Here is a 21134-nt window from a genome sequence, read left to right on the forward strand (position 1 = left end):
GAGGAAGGCATTGGTAAGTCTGTGGAGCTGTCTAGACAGAGGTGTATAAGATCCCCAAAGATTTTTAAACAATGGGGCAAATTTTTGAAAATGAAATTAAATATGAAATCTCATACGTGGTTTCAAAAAAATCAATTGCACAAGTATAGCATGCTGAACTTTAAGTTGGGAAGGCCTCAGTTCAAATCTTGCCTCTGACTCTTACTAGTTCAGTGACCATGGGCAAGTTAATACCTCTAAGCTCAATTTCCTCATCTGTAAAATAATGGAGTTGGACCCTTTGATCTAAAGTCCCTTCCTGCTCCAAATCTATGATTCCATGATCCTATGAAGTAAAAGATGGTGGAAGGGCAAGTAGGCAATAGCTGGCATGGAAAAGCAAAGGTTTTAGTACACTCCAAAGTAAGTATAAGGTAAAATGGAAGCTAAAAACCTGCAATAGCTTTGTGGTTTGAGGTTGCCTTAAGAAAGACTCATGTCATAAATCATCAGTTTGGAACTGAAAGGGACCATTATTTTACATATGGGGAAACTTAGGTGCAGAAAAGTGAAGTGATTGGCCTGAATTCACATATATCAATTTAATGAAGGAGTCAGGATTTGAACCAAGATACTCTGACTCCAAATCCAGTATTCCTCTCCCTGTCCCATGCTTTAGCAAAAACTAGGCAAAGTAATTGCCTGACTCTCTTGGTCATACTCACATTGAACCTGAAGTATTGTGCTCAGAGTCAGGCACCACATTTTAGGAAGGACAATGACTCATTGGAGAATGTCCATAGGAAGCTATCCAAGATGGAGAGGGGACTATAAACATTGCTGCACAAAAATCACTTGATGAATCTGAGGTTGTTTGGTCCAGAGAGGAGAAGACTCAGGGGAAATATAGTAGCTCCCTTCAAGGATCTGGATGGCTGTCATGCAGAGGAATGGTTAGATTTCTTCTGTTTGGCCCCAGAGGGCAGAATCAGGAGAAACAGGAGGAATTTAGAGTATGTTTTTAGAAGAGATGCTGATCTGCCTTGGGAGAGAGGAGTTTCCTCACCACGAGGTTCTTATACCAATGAAATGAAAGGTCTGATACCAGCCCCCCTCAAAAGTGCAAGTTGGGGTACAGGGAGGGCCAATCACCAAGGAATAAACGGAGGAGATGGGTAAAGCCCCTATGAATACCAGCTGATACAATTGGGTGATGACTCCAGTCCTGATATCATTTTCATTTCTGACCCACTTTTCCCATCCATTATATTTAATCCCCATTTTCAGCCATTTCCTTTCCTTGGATTTCTCCAGTCCTGTATCCTCCTCATTCACTCCATTTGTTTCTCACCATGGCAGAGAACTATAGTGGCTGGAACTCCAGTTGCCATATGGTGAGGCAAGAGGAGGAACAGTTATCTCCAAGACCATCAGGATGGTACTAGGTATGTGCCCATGGGTCTAACTATAGTGAGAAGCATAAGGTGCCAGGGAAATCAGGGTTGGGGGGAAGGTTGAAAAGGGTGAAGTAGAAGACTGTCTAGGATAAAAAGAATATTTGGTAAGACAAAGACTGGGTGGGGTCATATATCTACTTCACAAGATCTTGGTCTTTGATTCCCATTTGTTTTTGTACACAGTAAGGCAAAGAGACTTTTCATTCTGAATATAAACTGGTAACTTTTTTCCCCTTATTCTCCTCCCTCCTCTCAAGATTAGCCTCTCTGCTGGGAGCAGAACTGCCAGGTTCACATCCATCCTCGTCATCTTTTCCATATTTCACATATTTGCAATGAGAGCTCTCCTTAATTAGAATGCTCTGCCTGAAGTGGTAGCGAGCTCTCTGTCACTGGAGGTCTTCAAATGGAGGCTGGATAACCACTTTTGGGGGATGTGCTTGAGTGGATTGATGCTCTCTGCAGTGGCTGGACTAGATACCTTCTGAAATCTCTTCCAAATCTCAGAGTTCGTGATTCAATGACAACTTTGTTTTTCTCATGTCCAACTCCGGCATAGCCTCCATGCTGGGACCAAACCACACTGCAGTGTCTGAGTTCATCCTCATTGGTTTCTCCACATTCCCCCATCTTCAGTTGATGTTCTTTGTGCTCTTTCTGCTGATGTACTTGTTTACACTGCTGGGCAACCTTCTCATCATGTTGACAATCTGGAGTGAGCGGAGCCTCCACACTCCCATGTACTTCTTCCTATGTGCACTCTCTATCTCAGAAATCTTCTACACTTTTGCCATTATCCCTCGCATGCTCACTGACCTGGTCTCCAATCGTCACACCATCTCCTTCCTGGGCTGTGCCAACCAGATGTTCTTCTCCTTCACATTTGGCTTCACCCACTCTTTCCTGCTTACGGTCATGGGCTATGACCGCTATGTGGCCATCTGCCACCCTTTGCACTATAATGTGCTCATGAACTCACAGGGCTGTGCCTGGTTGGTGGCCTCCTCATGGCTTGGTGGCATGGTAATGGGGCTGGTGGTTACACTTGCCATTTTCCACCAGACTTTCTGTGGGCCCAATAAGATCCACCATTTCTTCTGTCATGTACCCCCTTTGGTAAAGCTAGCCTGTGGAGACATCTCAATAGTGGCCATGGGAGTGGGGATGGTCTGCATCGCAGCCCTACTGGGCTGCTTCCTCCTCATTCTCATCTCCTATACCTTTATCGTGGCCACCATCTTGAGAATTCCTTCAGCTGAGGGTCGTCACAAAGCCTTCTCTACCTGTGCTTCCCATCTCATTGTGGTAGTTGTGCACTATGGCTTTGCCTCTGTCATTTACCTTAAACCCAAGGCCCCAGAATCCCTGGAAGGGGACACCTTGATGGGCATCACCTATACTGCTCTCACTCCCTTTCTGAGCCCCATCATTTTCAGCCTGAGGAACAAGGAGCTCAAGAATGCCCTGAAGAAAGTCTTCTTCAGTAATCAGTGTCCCTTTAGACTCTGACAGGGAGATTACTAGGTTATTAGGAACTAGCAATATCTGATTTTCTTTTGAGATTTTATGCAATGGAATGGTCCTTACTTGAATGAATGAACATTGAATGAATGGACTTATTCTCTCAACCCACATGAGTAATAATAGTAATAATGGTCTTTATATTGTGAATTAACTTTGAAAAACACTTTAACTGCTATATTATTTGATCCTCACGACCACCTGTCTTTGAGGAAAACACTATTATTGTCCTCGCTTTACAAATGAGGAAATAGGCCAAGTGGTTGTCCCTGGTCACATAGCTAGTAGGTGTCTAAGATTTTGAAATCAAGACTTCCTGATTCTAAGTCCAACACTCTATCTACCATGCCACCTAAGTTTCTGAATTAAGGCTACATCTTTCCTCATGGTTTTATGGTGCCCCTGAGAGGTTGGGATAGCTTTCAAATTTCATCAACTCAAACCCACGATTAGGTTTGTTACACATAAGGTTAACTACCAGTTAACAGTATTTCCCAGAGCTCTCATATCATTTAGCCACTTAACATTAATTAATTTTTTTAAGAGGATATTTTCTACAAAGATATAACAAGAGAAGTATAAACCATCACCAAAACTGGGGGCCTTACAACTCTGGCCTTGGCAAGAGTCAGGAGGACCTGAGTTCAAATCCAGCCTCAGACACTTGACACTTACTAGCTGTGTGACCCTGGGCAAGTCACTTAACCCCATTCCATGGCAAAAAGCAAAAAAAAAAATTGGGGGCATAATCTCCCTTATGCCACCTCTGTTCCTAGAAATATTGGGATCAGACTTAAAGGGGTTGCTACAAAGCATTTGTCTCTCCAAGTTCATTTCCAGGTTTGGCACAGCCAATGGACAGATTCCTTCCCTCTAGTGAAGGGCACAGCATCAATTTACTGCTGGGCTGCTTCCCAACGGATCCTCGAAGATGTGTTAGTAGATCATGGTCAACTGGCCACACCCTCTGGCACAGACTTTGCTAGCTTGCCATTTTGATCTTCCAAAACCCACAAGGTCAAGGCTGTCTCCAATATAACTTTACTAAAAACAAGAAATAATAAGCATAATAAGGCAAAGAACAGAGGCCCACATTCCTAGGCATTATGTTGGCTCTTTGGTGAGAAGGGCCAAGGCCTCTGTCTATCCAGAGGCTTACACTGTCTTTCTCATTCCAACACAGCCAGGCAGAAAAAAGAAAATGTCTTGGCCATTCAGTGCTTTTTAAAAGCATTCTGAGTTCCATACGCCAATCAAAAGTTTGCCTCTTCACCATGAGGTAGCCAGACCGGAAAAAGTTCCATAATGTTTATGCATGCTGCAAAGTACACATGGGGACTGCATTACCCATGCACATTGGCAAGCTCACAAGGGCTAGACTTTGTCAACCTCCTGTTTTACATGAAAAAGCATTTGCTAATCACTTGCTATGTGCTAGACACTGCAGTAGGCCCTGGGGATTCAAGTCAGCTCCAGCTCTCAAGAATCTCATGCTGTAATTAGGGAGACAACACATGCTTTAACCTCACCCTTGGCTCTAGCAGCGAGATCACAACCAAAGTGACGCTGGCATTGTATGATTAATTTCCTCCCTTGTCCATGTCAGGAAATGCAAATTCTCTGGGAATCCTTGTGTTTTCATGACTGTTCATTTATAAAGATGGTTCATCATGAACAGGTTAACCAAAAATGCTGCTCTGATCCTTAGGTCCTGTTGGCCTTGCACAGTTTAAACTCTCTGGGTCTCAGTTTTCTCATCTAAATAGCAAGGACATTGGATGATTAGATGATCTTCAAGTGCTCTTCCCATGTCAAGTTCTACGATATTCTGAGATGGAAGAGTTTTGAAATCAGGAACAGTTGAGGCTCTGGAGACACACACACATATGCGCACATGTGCACACGCGCGCGCACACACACACACACACACACACACACACTCACTCACACTTCTAGGCTAATCTGTGGAGAGAAAGTAGAAAAGAACCCTATCACTGTCATGCTTTATAAAGTAACAACCTACTGAGTCAGGGAGTGCTATTGTTATTACCCCATTGTACAGATGAGGAAACTGAAGCCCAGAGAAGAGAAGGGACTTGCTAGACCATGTAGCTTATTAAAGTGTAAGACCCAGACCTTCAACTCGAGCTTTCTGACTCCAAGCCCAACATGCTTCCCTACATCATTATGCCTCTCTCCTACTAAATGGAGAATGCAAAATTCTTAATATTCTCAATACCCTTACTCTTTGGTTAATGGCTCAGCCCAAGATTTCCCCTGGAAATATATGAATTTGACTTGCTTCTAGCTCTCATCTAGGTTGTCCTCAATTCCTTTGCAAGCACCAAGCTATCTAGGCACTGAATGTAGAACATGTTTCTTATCTGTGACAAAGACTGAAAGAACTCTCACCTCAGTCATATAAATACATATATATGCATATATGTATATGTATGTACATACTCATATGTAATATATACATATATGTACAACCATATATATATTCATACATGTATATGTGTGTATATATACACATATATTTATCCTGTATATAGTTGATTTGTATATATGTGTTTGCTTGTTGTCACCCCATTAGATTGTTAGCTCCTCAAGGACAAGGACTATCTTTTGCCTTTCTTTGCAACCCCAGTTATTTAACACAATGCCTGGCACATAGTGTATGCTCAATCAAGGCTTTTTCACTGATTGACCTTCTCATTCTGGTTGTTCCCCTCTAGGTATATGACAGCTTCCGAAGTTATGATGCCCACTGGACACAACAAGCATTTATTAAGCACCTGCTACATGTAGTGCTAGGCACTGGGGTTACAAAGAAATACTTGAAATAGTCCATGACCTAAAGGAGATTGCAGTCTATCAAAGGAAAAATATATACATAAATAAGTATATGACATATGCATATATGTGTGTATAAATAAGTATATGCTGTGTGGGCATATGTACGTGTGTATATGTAGAAGGCAGTATTTGAGCTGAGCTTTGAAGGAAATAAGGCATTCTAGGAGGCAAGGATGAGATGATATCATCTTCTGGGCATGGGAGAGACATAGGGTAAAGGAACAGAGATGGGAGATAAGGTGTTGTGTGGGAACAATAGTAAGAAGGCCAGTCTGACTGGACCACAGAGTCTGTGAAGGGGACTAATGTATAAGCCTAGGAAGGTATGTGGGGACATACTTGGGAAGAGTTTTAAATACCAATCAGGATAATATGATCCTAGAAGCATTAGGAAACAACTAGTCCAGCTGAATATCACTTCAGCTTATTTGGCTGCCATGACACACGGTTAACTTACAATTAGTTTATATTCTAGTAAACATTTTTTCACATCAATTTTCACCTAGCTGTGTCTCTATTACAAAATCACAGATGCTTGGGTTTGGAAGGGACATCACAGGGCAGCTAATCCAACCTGTACCCGAATAGAAATTCCCTCCATTATAACATCCCTGACAAGTGTTATCCAGCTCCTCTGTCATGCACTACCATCCAATCATTGACAAGCTCATTACCTGCCCCCCCCCCGACATCCTATTCTACTTCTGGACAGCTCTAAATTTTAGATAAGCAGTGCTATGTCATGGAAAGAGCCCTGAACAAGGAGACAAGAAAACTTGGATTCACATTCCACCTCTGATATTTACACACACCTGGGTGACTATGAACAAGTCCCTTAGCCTCTCTGAGCCGTAGTTTCCTCATCTGTGAAATGGAGCTAATAATACCCACACTACCTATTTCATGGGTTTGTTGGGATGATTAAATGAATTAATGTATGCAAAGTGCTTAAAAAAATTCAAAGGACTAATTCAAAAGACTCATGATGGAAAATGCTATCCATATCTAGAGAAAGAACTTTGGAGTCTGAATGCAGATTAAAGCATATTATTTGCTCTCCTTTTCTTTTGTTGTTTTGCTTTATTTCTTCTTTCTTGTGGTTCCTCCCATTAGTTCTAAGTCTTCTTTACATCATGACTAATGTGAAAATATGCTTAATATGAATATATAAGTACAGCATATGTTAGATTACATGCCATCTTGGGGAGGGGGGAGGAGAGAGAAGGGAAGAAAATTTAAAACTCGAAATATTATGCAAGTGAATGATGAAAACTAAAAATAAATAAATTATTATTTTTTTAATTAAAGGGGATGAAACCTTCTCCTCTATAACTTCCACCATTAACTTCTAGTTCTGTCTTTGGGAGAAGTCAACACGGGAGAGGTCAGGGTTCAGGAGTAGTGAAAAATCCCTGGATTTGGAATCAGAAAGCCAAGAGTTTGAGATCTAACTCTGCCACTTATTTCTTATAGGACCTTATGGGAGTAAGTCATTTCACCTGTTTTCTGATCTCTCAAATGAGGGGATAGGACAGCTAGGTCTCCACTAATGTGAATAATGAGTCCCATGAAGTGATCAAATTGTTCAAATTCACATTACACAGTTCCATTGAGTTGGAAGCAATGACCATAGTTTACATAATTATAACTTTGAGTAGCACAAATTCAAATACATGAAACCATTCCAAGGAATTCATTGTGGATGACTGGAATTATGAGGGATTGTGAAAAGCTTCCTGTGGAAGGTGGGATTTTAGTTGAGACTCAAAAGAAGCTAGGGAAGCCAGGTAATGGAAATGAAGTGGGAGAGCATTCCAAGCAAGGGGGACAGCCAAAGCAAATGCTATGAGCCAAGAGATGGAGTTTCTCATCCATGGAACAGCAAGGAGGCCAATGTCGCTGGATCAAGAAGTATGAGGGTGACTAGAAACTATCATTTGTGAATCAATTAAATGGAGATGTTTAGCCTAGGGAAGAGAAATTTTTTAAGGGATCTGATAGCTCTCTTCAAGTACTCGAAGGATTTTCATATGAAAGAACTTATTCTGGTTGGTCTGCTAGAGGCAGAATAATGAGCAAGAGATAGAAGGCATAATGTGGCAGAATTCAGTTCAATAAAACTTCTCAAATAAATACAACTGCACCCACAATGGAATGGGATATAGTAGAAGACAGTGACTTTCCAGTCACCAATGTTTTCAACTAAGTGTGGAGGTACAATTTATCAGGGATATTGTAGAGGGGATTCTAGATTAGAAAAAAAGAGTTGAACTAGATTTCTCCAAGTTGTAGTAGAAAGAAGACTGCATTGGGAACTAAGAGAACTGAATTCAAATCCTGGCCCTACTCCCAATGACTTAATGCAGCCTTGGGCAAATCACTTCAACCTTGAGGGCTTGGTTTCTCCTTTCACAAATGAATGCCTTAGTTTAGGGAAACTAAATAATGTGGAGGGAATAGCATTACATTGGGAATAAGGGAACCTGCATTCAAATCCTAGCTCTACCACTTACTAGCTGTGAACATCTCTGAGCCTTAGATTCCTCATCTATAAAATGAAGGAGTTGAATTGTTGAGGTTTAGGGGTGCTGAGACCCCAAAATCACAATATACGGGTCCTGTCCAAATGAATTTGACCCAAGCCTTCTTTCAGCCAAAGACAAGGTTTATTAGAACATCTGCCATATTGGGCAGATTCTCAAGGAATCTAAGTATTTCTATCACAATTGCAAGTGGGCCAGATCTTAAAAATCTGAACATTTGGCTAGATTTTAATCTGAGCACCTTAATGGAGACAAGATGGACCTTATAAACAGAAAGACTCTGGGAGAGATCTAGGAGTGGCCAAGTCGTTTGTGTGGACTGGAGGAGGGGTCTAAGGAAGATCTGGATGGATGTGGTCAGTAAGCTGGGGTGACCTGGACCACATGGCCAAGGGATAATGGAGTCTAGATAGGATTAAGGGTGTGAAGTGGCAGAGGTGGGGGCCATCTGGAGGTAGATTGGGTTTAGGCTATAGTGAAAGGACAGTTGATAGGATTATAGATTCAGGTAAACAAGAGATTTGGCCATGTAAGAAAGTCCAGGGTTTTTCTTTTTTGGGGTCCAGATCTCATCCTCATCAGAACTAGGTGGCCTGCAAAGCTCCTTTCAGCTCTAAATCTAAACCTTAGCACTTAGCACTGTGCATGGCACATACTAGGTGCTTAATAAATGCTTGCTATTGACTTGACTGAGCTAATTGCTCAGCTGCAAGAAAGACTCAGGCTGAAAGATTATAAATTGATCCCTACTTGGAGGAGGCAGCAGAGACTCTGGGACTCCAGTGTGAGGTTTCCACAATGCAGAGAAAAATTACTCCAGCACTGTCTGGTGCCTTTCTATTTTAATTAATTATTCTTGCTAACTAAGTGCTAGGTTCTGCATTTTTACATTGTCAAAAGATTTTTAAGTACTGTCAGCACCATCTTTTTCTGCCCTGGGCAAAAGCCCTTGTTGCCCCAACCTCATGATGGCCCTGGTCTTACATGAAGCCTTTCTACACAGGTAGAACCTGGCAGAGTTTGAATTCAGCTAATATCAACTTAGAAAATCCAAGGCTATCACGACCCCATTATGAGGCATCAGACAGAGCACTTTAATTGATTACTATAGCACCTAACAATCACTTAACTGGAGACAGCTAAGTGGTACAGTGGATAGGACCGGGCTCGAAGTCAGAAAGATCTGAATTGAAATTTGGCCTCAGACATTTGTCTTTGGGCAAGTTATTTAAACCTCTGTCTCAGTTTCCTCAACTGCAAATGAAGATGACTATAGCACCCACTTGCCAGGGTTGTTGTGAGGATCAAGTGAGATAATATTTGTAAAGCACTTCACACAATGCCTGGCACACACTAGATGCTTAATAAATGTCTATTCGCTTATCACCGACCTTCATCAGTCACCTGGTAGTAGCCGTTAGAGGCCAAGGTAAAATACTGGAAAAATGAAAAACTCATTTAGGACTTTCACCAATGTCCTCAAATCCTTAATAGTCAAAGAAATGTTCATGGCATTTACAATCCTGTGCGTGAATCACCCCACTCTTGCCTTTTTTTCAGCTGTTCCCTTTGCCCTCTCTTATCAGCACGTCATTGTCTCTCAGTTCAAAGTCATCCTGTTTTTCACCTATCTCAGTTTCCCTGAACCTAACTTCTCCTTGTTTCTCAGACCTACCTGTCCCTGTCTCTCTATTTCTCCTATGTTTTTTCCATGCCTCAGCCACTTCCCAGTTATTGTTAAGGGCTCCAACTGTGTCCACATTCCATGGGGCTTAGAAGGAAGAACCAGACTCTAGATAGCTGATTGATGGAGACATACCCTCAAAGAGTGGCAATTCTTTGTTGTTAATTGATAAAGTCAAAGTTCAGCTTTGGGAATTGAATCATGGAATATGAATCATAGAATCATATCAGAACTGTAAGGGCTATTAGAACATGGAACATAAAGTATCTGACCTAGAAAGCCTCTTGGAACATAAAATGGAGTATATCAGAGCTGTCAAGAACCTTAGGGACCATCTGCTCCACTTTCATTATTTTATAGACAAGAGCACTAAAGCTGAGACTTGACATAACTTTATTCAATATCACAGAATTATAGAATCATAAAATGGAGAGGACCTCATTCAACTTATCCTTGAAAACCAAATGTTCTTTCCAGTATCTATATATAGATCTGACAAGTAAACTATTCCTTGCTCTCCTAATTTGCTTATGGTATCACCCTTTGTGTCTAAATCATGTAGTCATTTTGACCTTATCTTGGTATATGGTGTGCAATGTTCACCTGTTCCTCATTGCTGCCATACTATTTTCCAGTCTCCCCAGTAGTTTTTATCAAATAGTGAGTTCTTACTTCAGAAGCTGGAGTCTTTGGGTTTATCTAAAAGTAGATTACTACAGTCATTGACTACTGTGTCTTGTGTACCTAACCTATTCCACTGATCTAACACTCTATTTCAAGCCAGTACCAAATAGTTTTGATGATTGCTGCTTTATAATACAATTTAAGATTTGGTACAGCTAGGCCACCTTCCCCTGCATTTCTTTTCATTATTCCTTTGATATCTGACTTTTGTTTCCAAATTTTGTTATATTTTTTTCTAACTCTATAAAATAATTTTTGGTAGTTTGATTGGTATGGCACTGAATAAGTAAATTATTAGGTAGGATTGTCATTTTATTATATTAGCTCGGCCTACCCATGAGCAACTGATTTTTCCAATTATTTAGATCTGATTTTATTTGTGTGAAAAGTGTTTTGTAATTGTGTTCATAGAGTTCCTGGTTTGTTTGGAGGTAGACTCCTAAATATTTTATAATGTCTACAGTAAGTTTAAATGGGATTTCTCTATCTTTCTGCTGGGCTTTGTTGGTAATATAAGAAATGCTGATGATTTATGGGTTTATTTTATAGCCTGCAACTTTGCTAAAGTTGTTTATTATTTCAAGTAGTTTTTTACTTGATTCTCTAGGATTCTCTAAGTATATCATATGTCATCTGCAAAGAGTGATAGCTTTGTTTCTTCTTTTATTCTAATGCCTTCAATTTCTTTTTCTTCTCTTATTGCTAAAGCTAAATTTCCAGTACAATATTGAATAACAGTGTGATAATGGACATCCTTGTTTCACCCCTGATCTTATTGGAAATGCTTCTAGTGTCCCATTACATATAATGCTTGCTGAAGGTTTTAGATAGATGCTACTTATTTTTTTTAAGGAAGACTCCATTTATACCTATGCTTTCTAGTGTTTTTAATAGGAATGGTGTTGTATTTATCAAAAGCTTTTTCTGCATCTATTGAGATGATCATGTGTTTCTGTTTTGTTGTTGATATGCAATGATGCTGATAGTTTTCCTAATATTGAACCAGCCTGGTATAAATCCTACCTGGTCATAGTGTATTATTCTTGATAAGCTGTTGTAATCTCTTTGCTATATTTTGTTTAAAATTTTTGCATCTATATTCATTAGAGAAATTGGTCTATAATTTTCTTTCTCTTTTGTTCTTCCTGGTTTAGGTATCAACACCATATTTGTCATAAAAAGAATTTGGTAAGACTCCTTCTTCACCTATTTTCCCAAATAGTCTATATAGTATTGGAATTAATTGTTCTTTAAATGTTTGATAGAATTCATGTAAATCCATCTGGCCCTGGAGATTTTTTCCTAGGGAGTTCATCAATGGCTTGTTCAATTTTTTTTCTGAGATGGGGTTATTTAAGTATTTTACTTCCTCTTCTGTTAATCTGGGCAATTTATATTTTTGTAAATATGTATCCATTTCACTAAGATTGTCAAATTTTTGCATATAGTTGGGCAAAATAATTCCTAATTATTGTTTTAATTTCCTCTTCCTTTGGTGGATTCACCTTTTCATTCTTGATACTAGTAATTTGGTTTTCTTCTTTCTTTTTTTTAATTAAATTAACCAAAGGCTTATCTATTTTGTTGTTTTTTCATAAAACCAGCTCTTTTATTTATTAGTTCAATAGTTTTCTTAATTTCAATTTTATTAATTTTTCCTTTGTTTTCAATATTTCTAATTTGGTGTTTAGGAGGATTTTTAATTTGTTTTTTTCTAGTTTTTTTAGTTGTATGCCCAATTCATTTCTCCTCTTTTTCTATTTTATTTATGTAAGCATTTAGAGATATAAAACTTCCCTAAGAACTGCTTTGCTGCATCCCATTTTGTATGTTGTCTCATTATTGTCATTCTCTTGAATGAAATTATTGATTGTTTCTATGATTTGTTGTTTGACCCAATCATTTTTTAGGATTAGATTATTTAGTTTCCAATTATTTTTTAGTCTATCTTTCCATGGCCCTTTATTACATATAATTTTTATTGCATCATGATCTGAAAAGGATGCATTTAATATTTCTGCCTTTCTGCATTGGATTGTGAGGTTTTTATGCCCTAGTACATGGTCAATTTTTGTGTATGTGCCATGTACTGCGAGAAAAAAGTATATTCCTTTCTATCCCATTCAGTTTTCTCCAGAGGTCTATCATACCTAACTTTTCTAATGTTCTATTCACCTCCTTAACTTCTTTCTTGTTTATTTTGTGGTTAGATTTATCTAGTGAGAGGGGAGGTTCAGGTCCCCCACTAGTATAGTTTTGCTGTCTATTTCTTCCTGTAACTCCCTGAACTTCTCCTGTAAGAATTTGGATGCTATACCATTTGGTGCATATATGTTTAGTAATGATATTACTTCATTGTCTATGGTGCCTTTTAGCAGGATGTAGTTTCCTTCCTTATCTCTTTTGATTAGATCTATTTTTGCTTTTGCTTTGTCTGAGATCAGGATTGCTACCCCTGCTTTTTTTACTTCAGCTGAGCATAATATATTCTGCTCCAGCCTTTTACCTTTACCCTGTATGTGTCACTCTTTTTCAAATGTGTTTCCTGTAAACAACATATTGTAGGATTATGGTTTTTAATCCATTCTGCAATCCATTTTTTTTATGGGACAGTTCATCCCATTCACATTCACAGTTATGATTACTATCTGTGTCTTTTTCTCCATTGTTTTCCCCCCTATTTATGTTTTTCTTTTCCCTTTTTCCTTTCCCCCTTCACTAGTGTTTTGCTTTTGACCACCACCTCCTTCAGTCCCTCCCCCTTTTATTATCCCTTTCCCTTTTCTTCCCCTTTACTCTTACTGCTTCTTCCCTCCTCTTCTTTCCCCCCTCCCTTTTCTTTCCCCTTTTCCCTCCTACTGCCTATAGGGCAAGTTAGATTTCTATACCTAACTGATTATGTTATGCCCTTCTTGAGCCAAATCTGATGAGAGTAAGGTTCAAACAATGCTCCCCCCTCCTTCTTTCCCTCTGCTGTAACAGGATTTTGTGTCTTTTCCTGTAATGTAATTTACCCTTGTCTGCCTCCTCCTTTCTCAGTACATTTTCTAAGATCAGATTGATCCACTTATTTGGATCCATTTAACCCACTTGATTAGATTTTTTTTATCATTACATCAAAGTCAACTAATATCCACCCTCTTTATGTATACTCCTTTAACATGGTGTAATAACAATACAGTTCTCAAGGGTTGCAAGTCTCATATTCCCTTGTAGGGTTTAAACAGCCCCCCTTATTAACAACATATTGTATCTTTCTGTCCCATTTACCTTTTTAGTCCTTCTTGAGTCCTGTACTTGAAGATCAAATTTTTTGTTGAGCTCTGGTCTTTTTATCAGGAAAGTTTGGAAGTCCCTATTTTTGAATATCCACCTCCTCCCTTGAAAAATGATGCTCATTTTTGCTGGGTATTGATCCTTGGCTGCAATCCAAGCTCCTTTGCCTTATGGAATATCATGTTCCATGCCCTGTGGTCTTTTAATGTAGAAGCTGCAAGGTCCTGTGTAATCCTTACTGTGGTTCCATGATATTTAAATTGTTTCTTTCTGGCTGCTTGCAGCACCTTCTCTTTCATCTGGTAATTTTGGAATTTTGCTATTATATTTCTTGGTGTTGTCAATTTGGGATCTCTTTCAGGTGGTGAGTGATATATTCTTTCTATGGTTATTTTACCTTCTGGTTCTAGGACTTCCAGGCAGTTTTCCTTTATGATTTCCTGAAAGATACTCTCCTGAATTGATTTTCTAGGTCAGTGGTTTTACCAATGAGGTTTTTTACATTTTCATCTATTTTTTCCTTTTTTTTTTGTTTCTGTTTGACTGATTCTTGCTCTCTCAGAGAGACATCAGTTTCCATTTGTCCAGTCCTGGTTTTTAACAGATTGTTTTCTTCTGTTAGTTTTTGTACTTCCTTCTTCAATTGGCCAATTGTGTTTTTTTAGGACTTGTTTTCTTCAGTGTACTCTTCTGTTAGTTTTTGTACTTCCTTTTTCAATTGGCCAATTGTGTTTTTTAGGGACTTGTTTTCTTCAGTGTACCTTTTTTCCAATTGACCAATTGTATTTTTTAAGGACTCTTCTACCTCTCTTGTATGACTATTAAAATCCTTCTTGAGCTCTTCTAAGAAGGCTTTTTGGGCTTCAGACCAGTTCATATTCCCTTTTGATGTTGCAGGTGTGGGTTTGTTGACAATGTTGTCCTCTTCAGAATTTCTGTCTTGATCTTCACTCTTCTCATAATATGAATCTATGGTACGTTTCTTTTTACTCATGGTGTCTCTTTATTCCTGGCCTTTAAAGGGATTGAGCTCTCCTGCTGGGGAACAGAGTGCACTGACCCAAGCTTCTTGTGTTGGGAGCCTAGGTCTTGGTCACTGGCTTTGTGTGCTGGGGCCTCTTATGTTGGCAATTGGAGGCTGTAGGTTTCTGGCAGCTTACCACATGTTGGGCAGGAATCAGCAAGGCTGGAACTTTCAGGCAATTCTAGGTTGCCTGCTTTTCCTTTCCTTTAGCTTTCTTCAGCTCCTTTTAGATGGGTGCTGCAGGATGTTTATCTGCCTGGGGCCCCCTGCAATGTTGTCTCCCTTGTTTCTGCTAACACACTGGGAGATTCCTTTGTGGTAGAACACCAAAGGCACCTGATGGTTTTCTGATCTGGTTTCCAGCAGTTCCGCCCCCCCCCACTGAGGCACTCAGAGGTCCAGGTGTTGGTGTTTGCCTGTTCTACCACCTGGGCTTTAGGATTTCTTCACTATTGGAGGCTGCAGGGCACCAACAGCTCACCTGGTGTTGGGCTGGAACCAGCAAGACCAGGGCTTTAGGAAGACTTTAGGTTGCTTTCTTCGCCTCCTTTCAGATGAATGTTGCAGGGTACTTATCCACCTAGGACCCCCTTGTAGTTCTGCCTCCCTTATTTTTGCTGAGGTACTGGGAGACCCATTTGCTGGGCTTCTGCACTGCTGCTCCCCATCTTTCTTCTAGTTCAGCTGTTCCAGGGGTTTTTTTCTGGGGTGATATTTTCTGGGTTTTCAGAGGTTGATAGGGGAGAGTGAGAGTGACTACCTTTTCACTCCACCATCTTGGCTCCCGGAGGATAATGGACTTTTCTTGCTGATGCTCCAAGTCTCTTGGACTTAAAGACTGCTCCACCCCATCCTCCCACTGGCTCTACTGTTCCAGGATTTGTTCTGGAGTGCTATTTTATGGTTGTTTTGAAGTGAATATGGGACAGCTAAAGTGATTTTTCTGTTTACTGAACCATCTTGGCTCCAAGAAGTTTCTCCCTATGTCTTTCTTATTTCAGCCGGGCACCATGTAAGGCTTGTTTGGTTTTTGGCTGCCATTTCATACTGATTTATACAGAGCATACAGTCCACTAAAATTTCAAGATGTTTTTCATAAGAATTCTTACTTAGCCATGTCTCTACAACTTTCGAATGTTGATGTTTTGAATCCCAGTGAAGAACTTTACAATTGTTTCTAATAAATTTCATTTTATTAATATAACAAGGTCATAGATTTAGATCTGGAAAGGACATCAAAGATCATCTAGTCCAATCTCCTCATTTTTTGGATAAGGATATCATGGCCTAGAAGGGTTGAGTGACTTGCCCAAGGTAACACACAAGTAATGAGCATCAGAGGTCAGATATGGTCCAAATTTAGCCTGGCTTGTTGTAATTTTTTTGTTTTGTTTTGTTTTTAGATAATGCTTTTATTCATTTTGGGAGCTAGCCCTCCTAACTTTGTGTAAGCTGCAAGTTTGACAAGTTACTTTTTCTTTCTTCATATGAATGATTGAAATATTGACTGAATTGATTGAAATATAGCACAAGGCCAGGGATAGATTCCTGAGGTCCTCCACTAGATACCTCCTTCCAAGTTGATGTTGATCCATTAATGATTACACTTTGGTTTTGACCATTCAACTGGTTTTGAATACTGTGTTATCATCTAGCTGACATCTTTCCATCTTGCCCGCAAAGATAACACAGAGATTTAGTTAAACATTTTGCTGGAATCAAGTAAACTATGTTCATAAAATCACCTTGTTCTACCATGCCAGTTATTCTGTCAAGAAAGGAAATTAGATTAGACTGACATGAACTATTCTTGATGAAGCCTTGATGATATTTAGCAATCAGTACTTCTCACTCTAAATGCCCATAATCCAATGTACTAATAGAATATTCTACAATTTTACCAGAAAATCAAGTCCATTTGTCCTTAGTCGCAGATTCAATCCTCTGCCATTTTGTGAAAGTTGGAATCACATTTGCCCAACTCCATCCCTGAGACCTCTTTTCCAGACTCCATGATCTTGCAAAGATCACTGATATTAATTTAATAATTTCATCTGAGGAAACTATGACCCAGAAAGATGAAATTATTTTACCAAGATTTTGCAGTGAATGTGGGGCAGATCTGGGGCTAGATCTCCATTCTGGCTCCCATTCAGTGGTTCTTTCCATCCCAATGGCAAGTTATTTTCTGCCTTGGCACAAAATAGGCACTTGATAAATACTTGTTGACTAATTCTCCTCTTTCATTCTTATCAAGAGGCTTCTGAATTCCTCTTCACTTTCTTCTATCAGAGTGGTGTCATCTACACATCCAAAATTATTGATATTTCTCCCAGCAATCTTAATTCCCGTTCTTGGTTGATCCAGCACATCATTTCACATATTGTACTCTGCATACGTTGAACGAAGTGATAATATATAGCCCTGTTGTACTCCTTTTCAAATCTTTAAATAATCAATTGTTCCGTATTCAGTTCTAACTGTTGCTTCTTGGCCCTCATACAGGTTCCTCAGAAGACAACTGTGTGTCATAGTCAGAGCACTGTAAGTTTTTCATCTATTTTATTTTTCCAGTGAAAATGGACTGATCATTTTCACTGGGTTTTATGAAAAATAACAATCTTACATTTATAAGGCAGTTTACAAAACATTTTGTACATATTATTTCTTTGTGGCCTCCTAACAACCCAAGGAGGTAGGTAGTACAAGCATTATTATCCTTAGTCATCTATATGTGGGAAACTGAGGCACTGAAAAGTAAAGTCATTTGCCCAAGGTCACACAGCAATAAGTGGCAGAGTCAAGTTCAATAAAATGAAGGGGTTTCGTAAAAAAACTTCCATGACTAAATTAGCTCCTAGCTACATCATCTTATTATTGTGGGCCCTGTCTGTTCAAAGCTCCCTTTTACTTGGTGGGGATAGGTAGAATTTCCCTTGACTTTGTTGTTAGTATTGGCCTATATAATGTGTCTGAGTACTCTGTATTATTATATATCATTCATTATATTGTTGGAATTAAACTTATGCGACTAGAGATTTCTTGAATCTAGAATGTCACTCTGACCTCAGTAATTCTCCAGGAAAGCCAGAGATTCCTACATGGAATTTTGGGTTCCCTCAGGTCCTGAATGCACCCAAAGCATTCCTGTTTTGGATCTCCACACCTAGGTTTTATTTTTGAGTCCACAAAAAGCTTATATTTTGGGTTGTCACAAATGAATTGACTTACCTCCTTATGTGCATCTCAAACTACCTTTCTCTTAAAGAATATCTACTGCCTACTTGAGGCCAATCAGGAAAATGTCCTTACTCCCTTATCTAAATTCTATATGATGTAAGCCTTCCTTCCAGAGCCTGGATGAAAGGAGTCACACTTGCTTCCAGACTTGTTCTCCTCTACCAAATGACCTAATAAATTTCTTCCTAAAACTATTTCAGATTTCAAACATTTGTTCTCATGAACACCACATATGTCTCTTCTTCTTCTGTATTTCTCCTTCCTCAACTAATACTTGCCCCTAAGTGCTCTTCATAAATTAAAAATTTCTCTGAGAACCATCTATGATACGCCCTTTGATTATTACACCTCTAATACAGAACTCAGGGCTAGATCATTATGGGCCTCACAAAAGATGGCATTTCTAGTGTTCTTATTTGCTGGGTTGGCCAATGGATTGGCAGTAACAAACATACTCCAAGTAAGGATATCAGTAAAGACAGAAGAGCAGCAACCCTTCCAGAGGGTGAAAATTTCACTCTATATCTACCAACTACGTTTTGTTTCATCAAAGTAATAAATGCAGTAATTGTCTTCTGGGAATTTCTTTCAGAGTCCTACAGTTTTTGTGGAAATAAATTGTTGAGAAAGACTTTATGTAGGGCATTCTTCAGTTCCTTGTTCCTCAGACTAAAGATGATAGGGCTCAAGAAGGGAGTAAGGATAGTATAGTGATGCCCATCAAAGTATCTCCTTCAAGTGATTCTGGGGCCTTGGGCTTTAGGTAGATAACAGAAGCAAAGCCATAGTGCACAACAACCACAGTGAGGTGGGAAGCACAGGTAGAAAAGGCTTTGTGTCGGCCCTCAGCTGAAGGGATCCTCAAGATAGTGGACACAATGAAGGCGTAGGAAATAAGGATGAGGAGGAAGCAGCCCAATAGGGCTGTGATACAGACCATTCCCACTCCCAGGGCCACAGACCAAATATCCCCACAGGCAAGCTTCACCAAGTGGGGGTACGTGGCAGGCAAAATGGTGGATTTCGTTGGGCCCACAAAAGTGCAAGTGGAAAATGGCAAGTGTAACCACCAGCCCCATTACCATGCCACCAAACCACGAGCAAGCTACCAGCCAGGTACAACCCTGTGGACTCATGAGCACATTGTAGCGCAAAGGGTGGCAGATGGCCACATAGCGGTCATAGCCCATGACCGTAAGCAAGAAAGAGTGGGTGAAACCAAACATGAAGGAGAAAAACATCTGGTTGGCACAGCCCAGGAAGGAGATGGTGTGACGATTGGAGACCAGGTCAGTGAGCATGCGAGGGATAATGGCAAAAGTGTAGAAGATTTCTGAGATAGAGAGTGCACATAGGAAGAAGTACATGGGAGTGTGGAGGTTCCGCTCACTCCAGATTGTCAACATGATGAGAAGGTTGCCCAGCAGTGTAAACAAGTACATCAGCAGAAAGAGCACAAAGAACATCAGCTGAAGATGGGGGAATGTGGAGAAGCCAATGAGGATGAACTCAGACACTGCAGTGTGGTTTGGTCCCAGCATGGAGGCTATGCCAGAGTTGGACACGAGAAAAGCAGAATTATCATAGAATCATGGACTCTGAGAATTCCAAGGACCTCAGATGGCATCTAGTCTGGCTACTACTCAGAGCATGGATCCCCTCTACCGTATCCAAGAAGTGATCATTCAGTCTCCAGTTGAAGACTTCAGTAGGCAGGATTCTACTTCCATCTGAAACAGTCCATTCCACCTTTGGATACTGCTGATTATTAGGAAATACTTCCTTATATTCAGGCAAAATCTGTTTCTGTGTAATATTCCCCCACTGAGCTCAGAGTTTCTTCCCAAGGCCAAGCAAAGCAAATCTAATCCTCTTTGCAAATAAACACTCTAAATCATTTTGCAAATCTCAAAACGGTATGTGAACATCAAAGATGATGATGATGATAGTGGTGGTGGTGGTGGTGGTAATGATGATGATGATGATGATGGTGATGATGGTGATGATGGTGGTGATGGTGATGGTGGTGGTGGTGGTGGTGATGGTGATGGTGGTGGTGGTGGTGATGATGGTGATGGTGGTGGTGGTGGTGATGATGGTGATGATGGTGGTGGTGGTGGTGGTGATGATGATGATGATGCTCTGGGCATTTTCTCTGAATGTCCTCCATGCATGGAATGCTTTCCCTCCTCTGCTCCACTTACTGACTTCCTTGGCTTGCTTTAAACACCAACTAAAATCCCATCCTTTTACTAGAAGCTTTCCTCAATCCCTCTTAATTCTAGTGCCTTCTCTCTGTTACTTCCTTTTTATCTTGCCTAAACTTGCTTTGTATATAATTGTTTCCATGTTGTCTTTTCTATTAGATTTTAAGCTCCTTGGGGGTAGGGACTACCTTTTGCCTCTTTTTGTATACCCAGTGCTTGCCACAGTGCCTGGTATCTAAAAGGTACTTAATAAATGTTTATTGATTGATTGGTGCCAGCCTTTCCAAAATTTGGATGCAATTTCCATGTTTCCCCTATGTCTTCTCTTCTCTGAGCTTAACATCCCTGTTTCCTTAACCAGTTCTTCTCTGACAAGGTTTACAAAGCCTTTATCATCATATAAAATCCTTGAATTGGTCTCTTAAGGCTACTCTTTGGATATCCCTGTCCTGGATTTTTCTGGATAAATTCAAATGGGCAGGGTGTTAACCTTTGCTGGGGAATGGTAACAGGGCTCCTAAGAAATCCAGCTCAACATTGTTTTTGTTTAGAAGGATCCCAGACCTTTCCAGGGATTTAGTGCTCTAGAAATACTTTATTCCCCCAAATCAAAAAAACCTGGGCTCTAGACTCAGCACTGCCAATTGCTATCTTTGATGC

At 39.9% G+C, this 21134-nt stretch overlaps 2 protein-coding genes across 2 annotated transcripts; one reads left to right on the forward strand and one right to left on the reverse strand.

The window, feature by feature from the left end:
• Positions 1-2000: 2000 nt before the first annotated feature.
• LOC110196250 (olfactory receptor 10H1-like) lies at positions 2001-2945 on the forward strand. Its single transcript, XM_020969427.2, has one exon. The coding sequence runs from the start codon at positions 2001-2003 to the stop codon at positions 2943-2945; it is 945 nt and encodes a 314-aa protein (XP_020825086.1).
• A 15918-nt stretch (positions 2946-18863) lies between these two features.
• Positions 18864-19808, reverse strand: LOC110196249 (olfactory receptor 10H1-like). Its single transcript, XM_020969426.2, is given in 3 exon segments — positions 18864-18979; positions 18982-19258; positions 19260-19808. Coding segments are annotated over 3 exon segments (942 nt in total).
• Positions 19809-21134: the final 1326 nt, after the last annotated feature.

Source organism: Phascolarctos cinereus, unplaced genomic scaffold, assembly GCF_003287225.1.
Source record: "Phascolarctos cinereus isolate Bilbo 61053 unplaced genomic scaffold, phaCin_HiC Scaffold_4;HRSCAF=312, whole genome shotgun sequence".
Lineage (NCBI taxonomy): Eukaryota > Metazoa > Chordata > Mammalia > Diprotodontia > Phascolarctidae > Phascolarctos > Phascolarctos cinereus.

Coding starts and splice junctions, on each gene's coding strand:
- LOC110196250 (XM_020969427.2), top strand. CDS start 2,001: ATGCTGGGACCAAACCACACTGCAGTGTCTGAGTTCATCCTCATTGGT.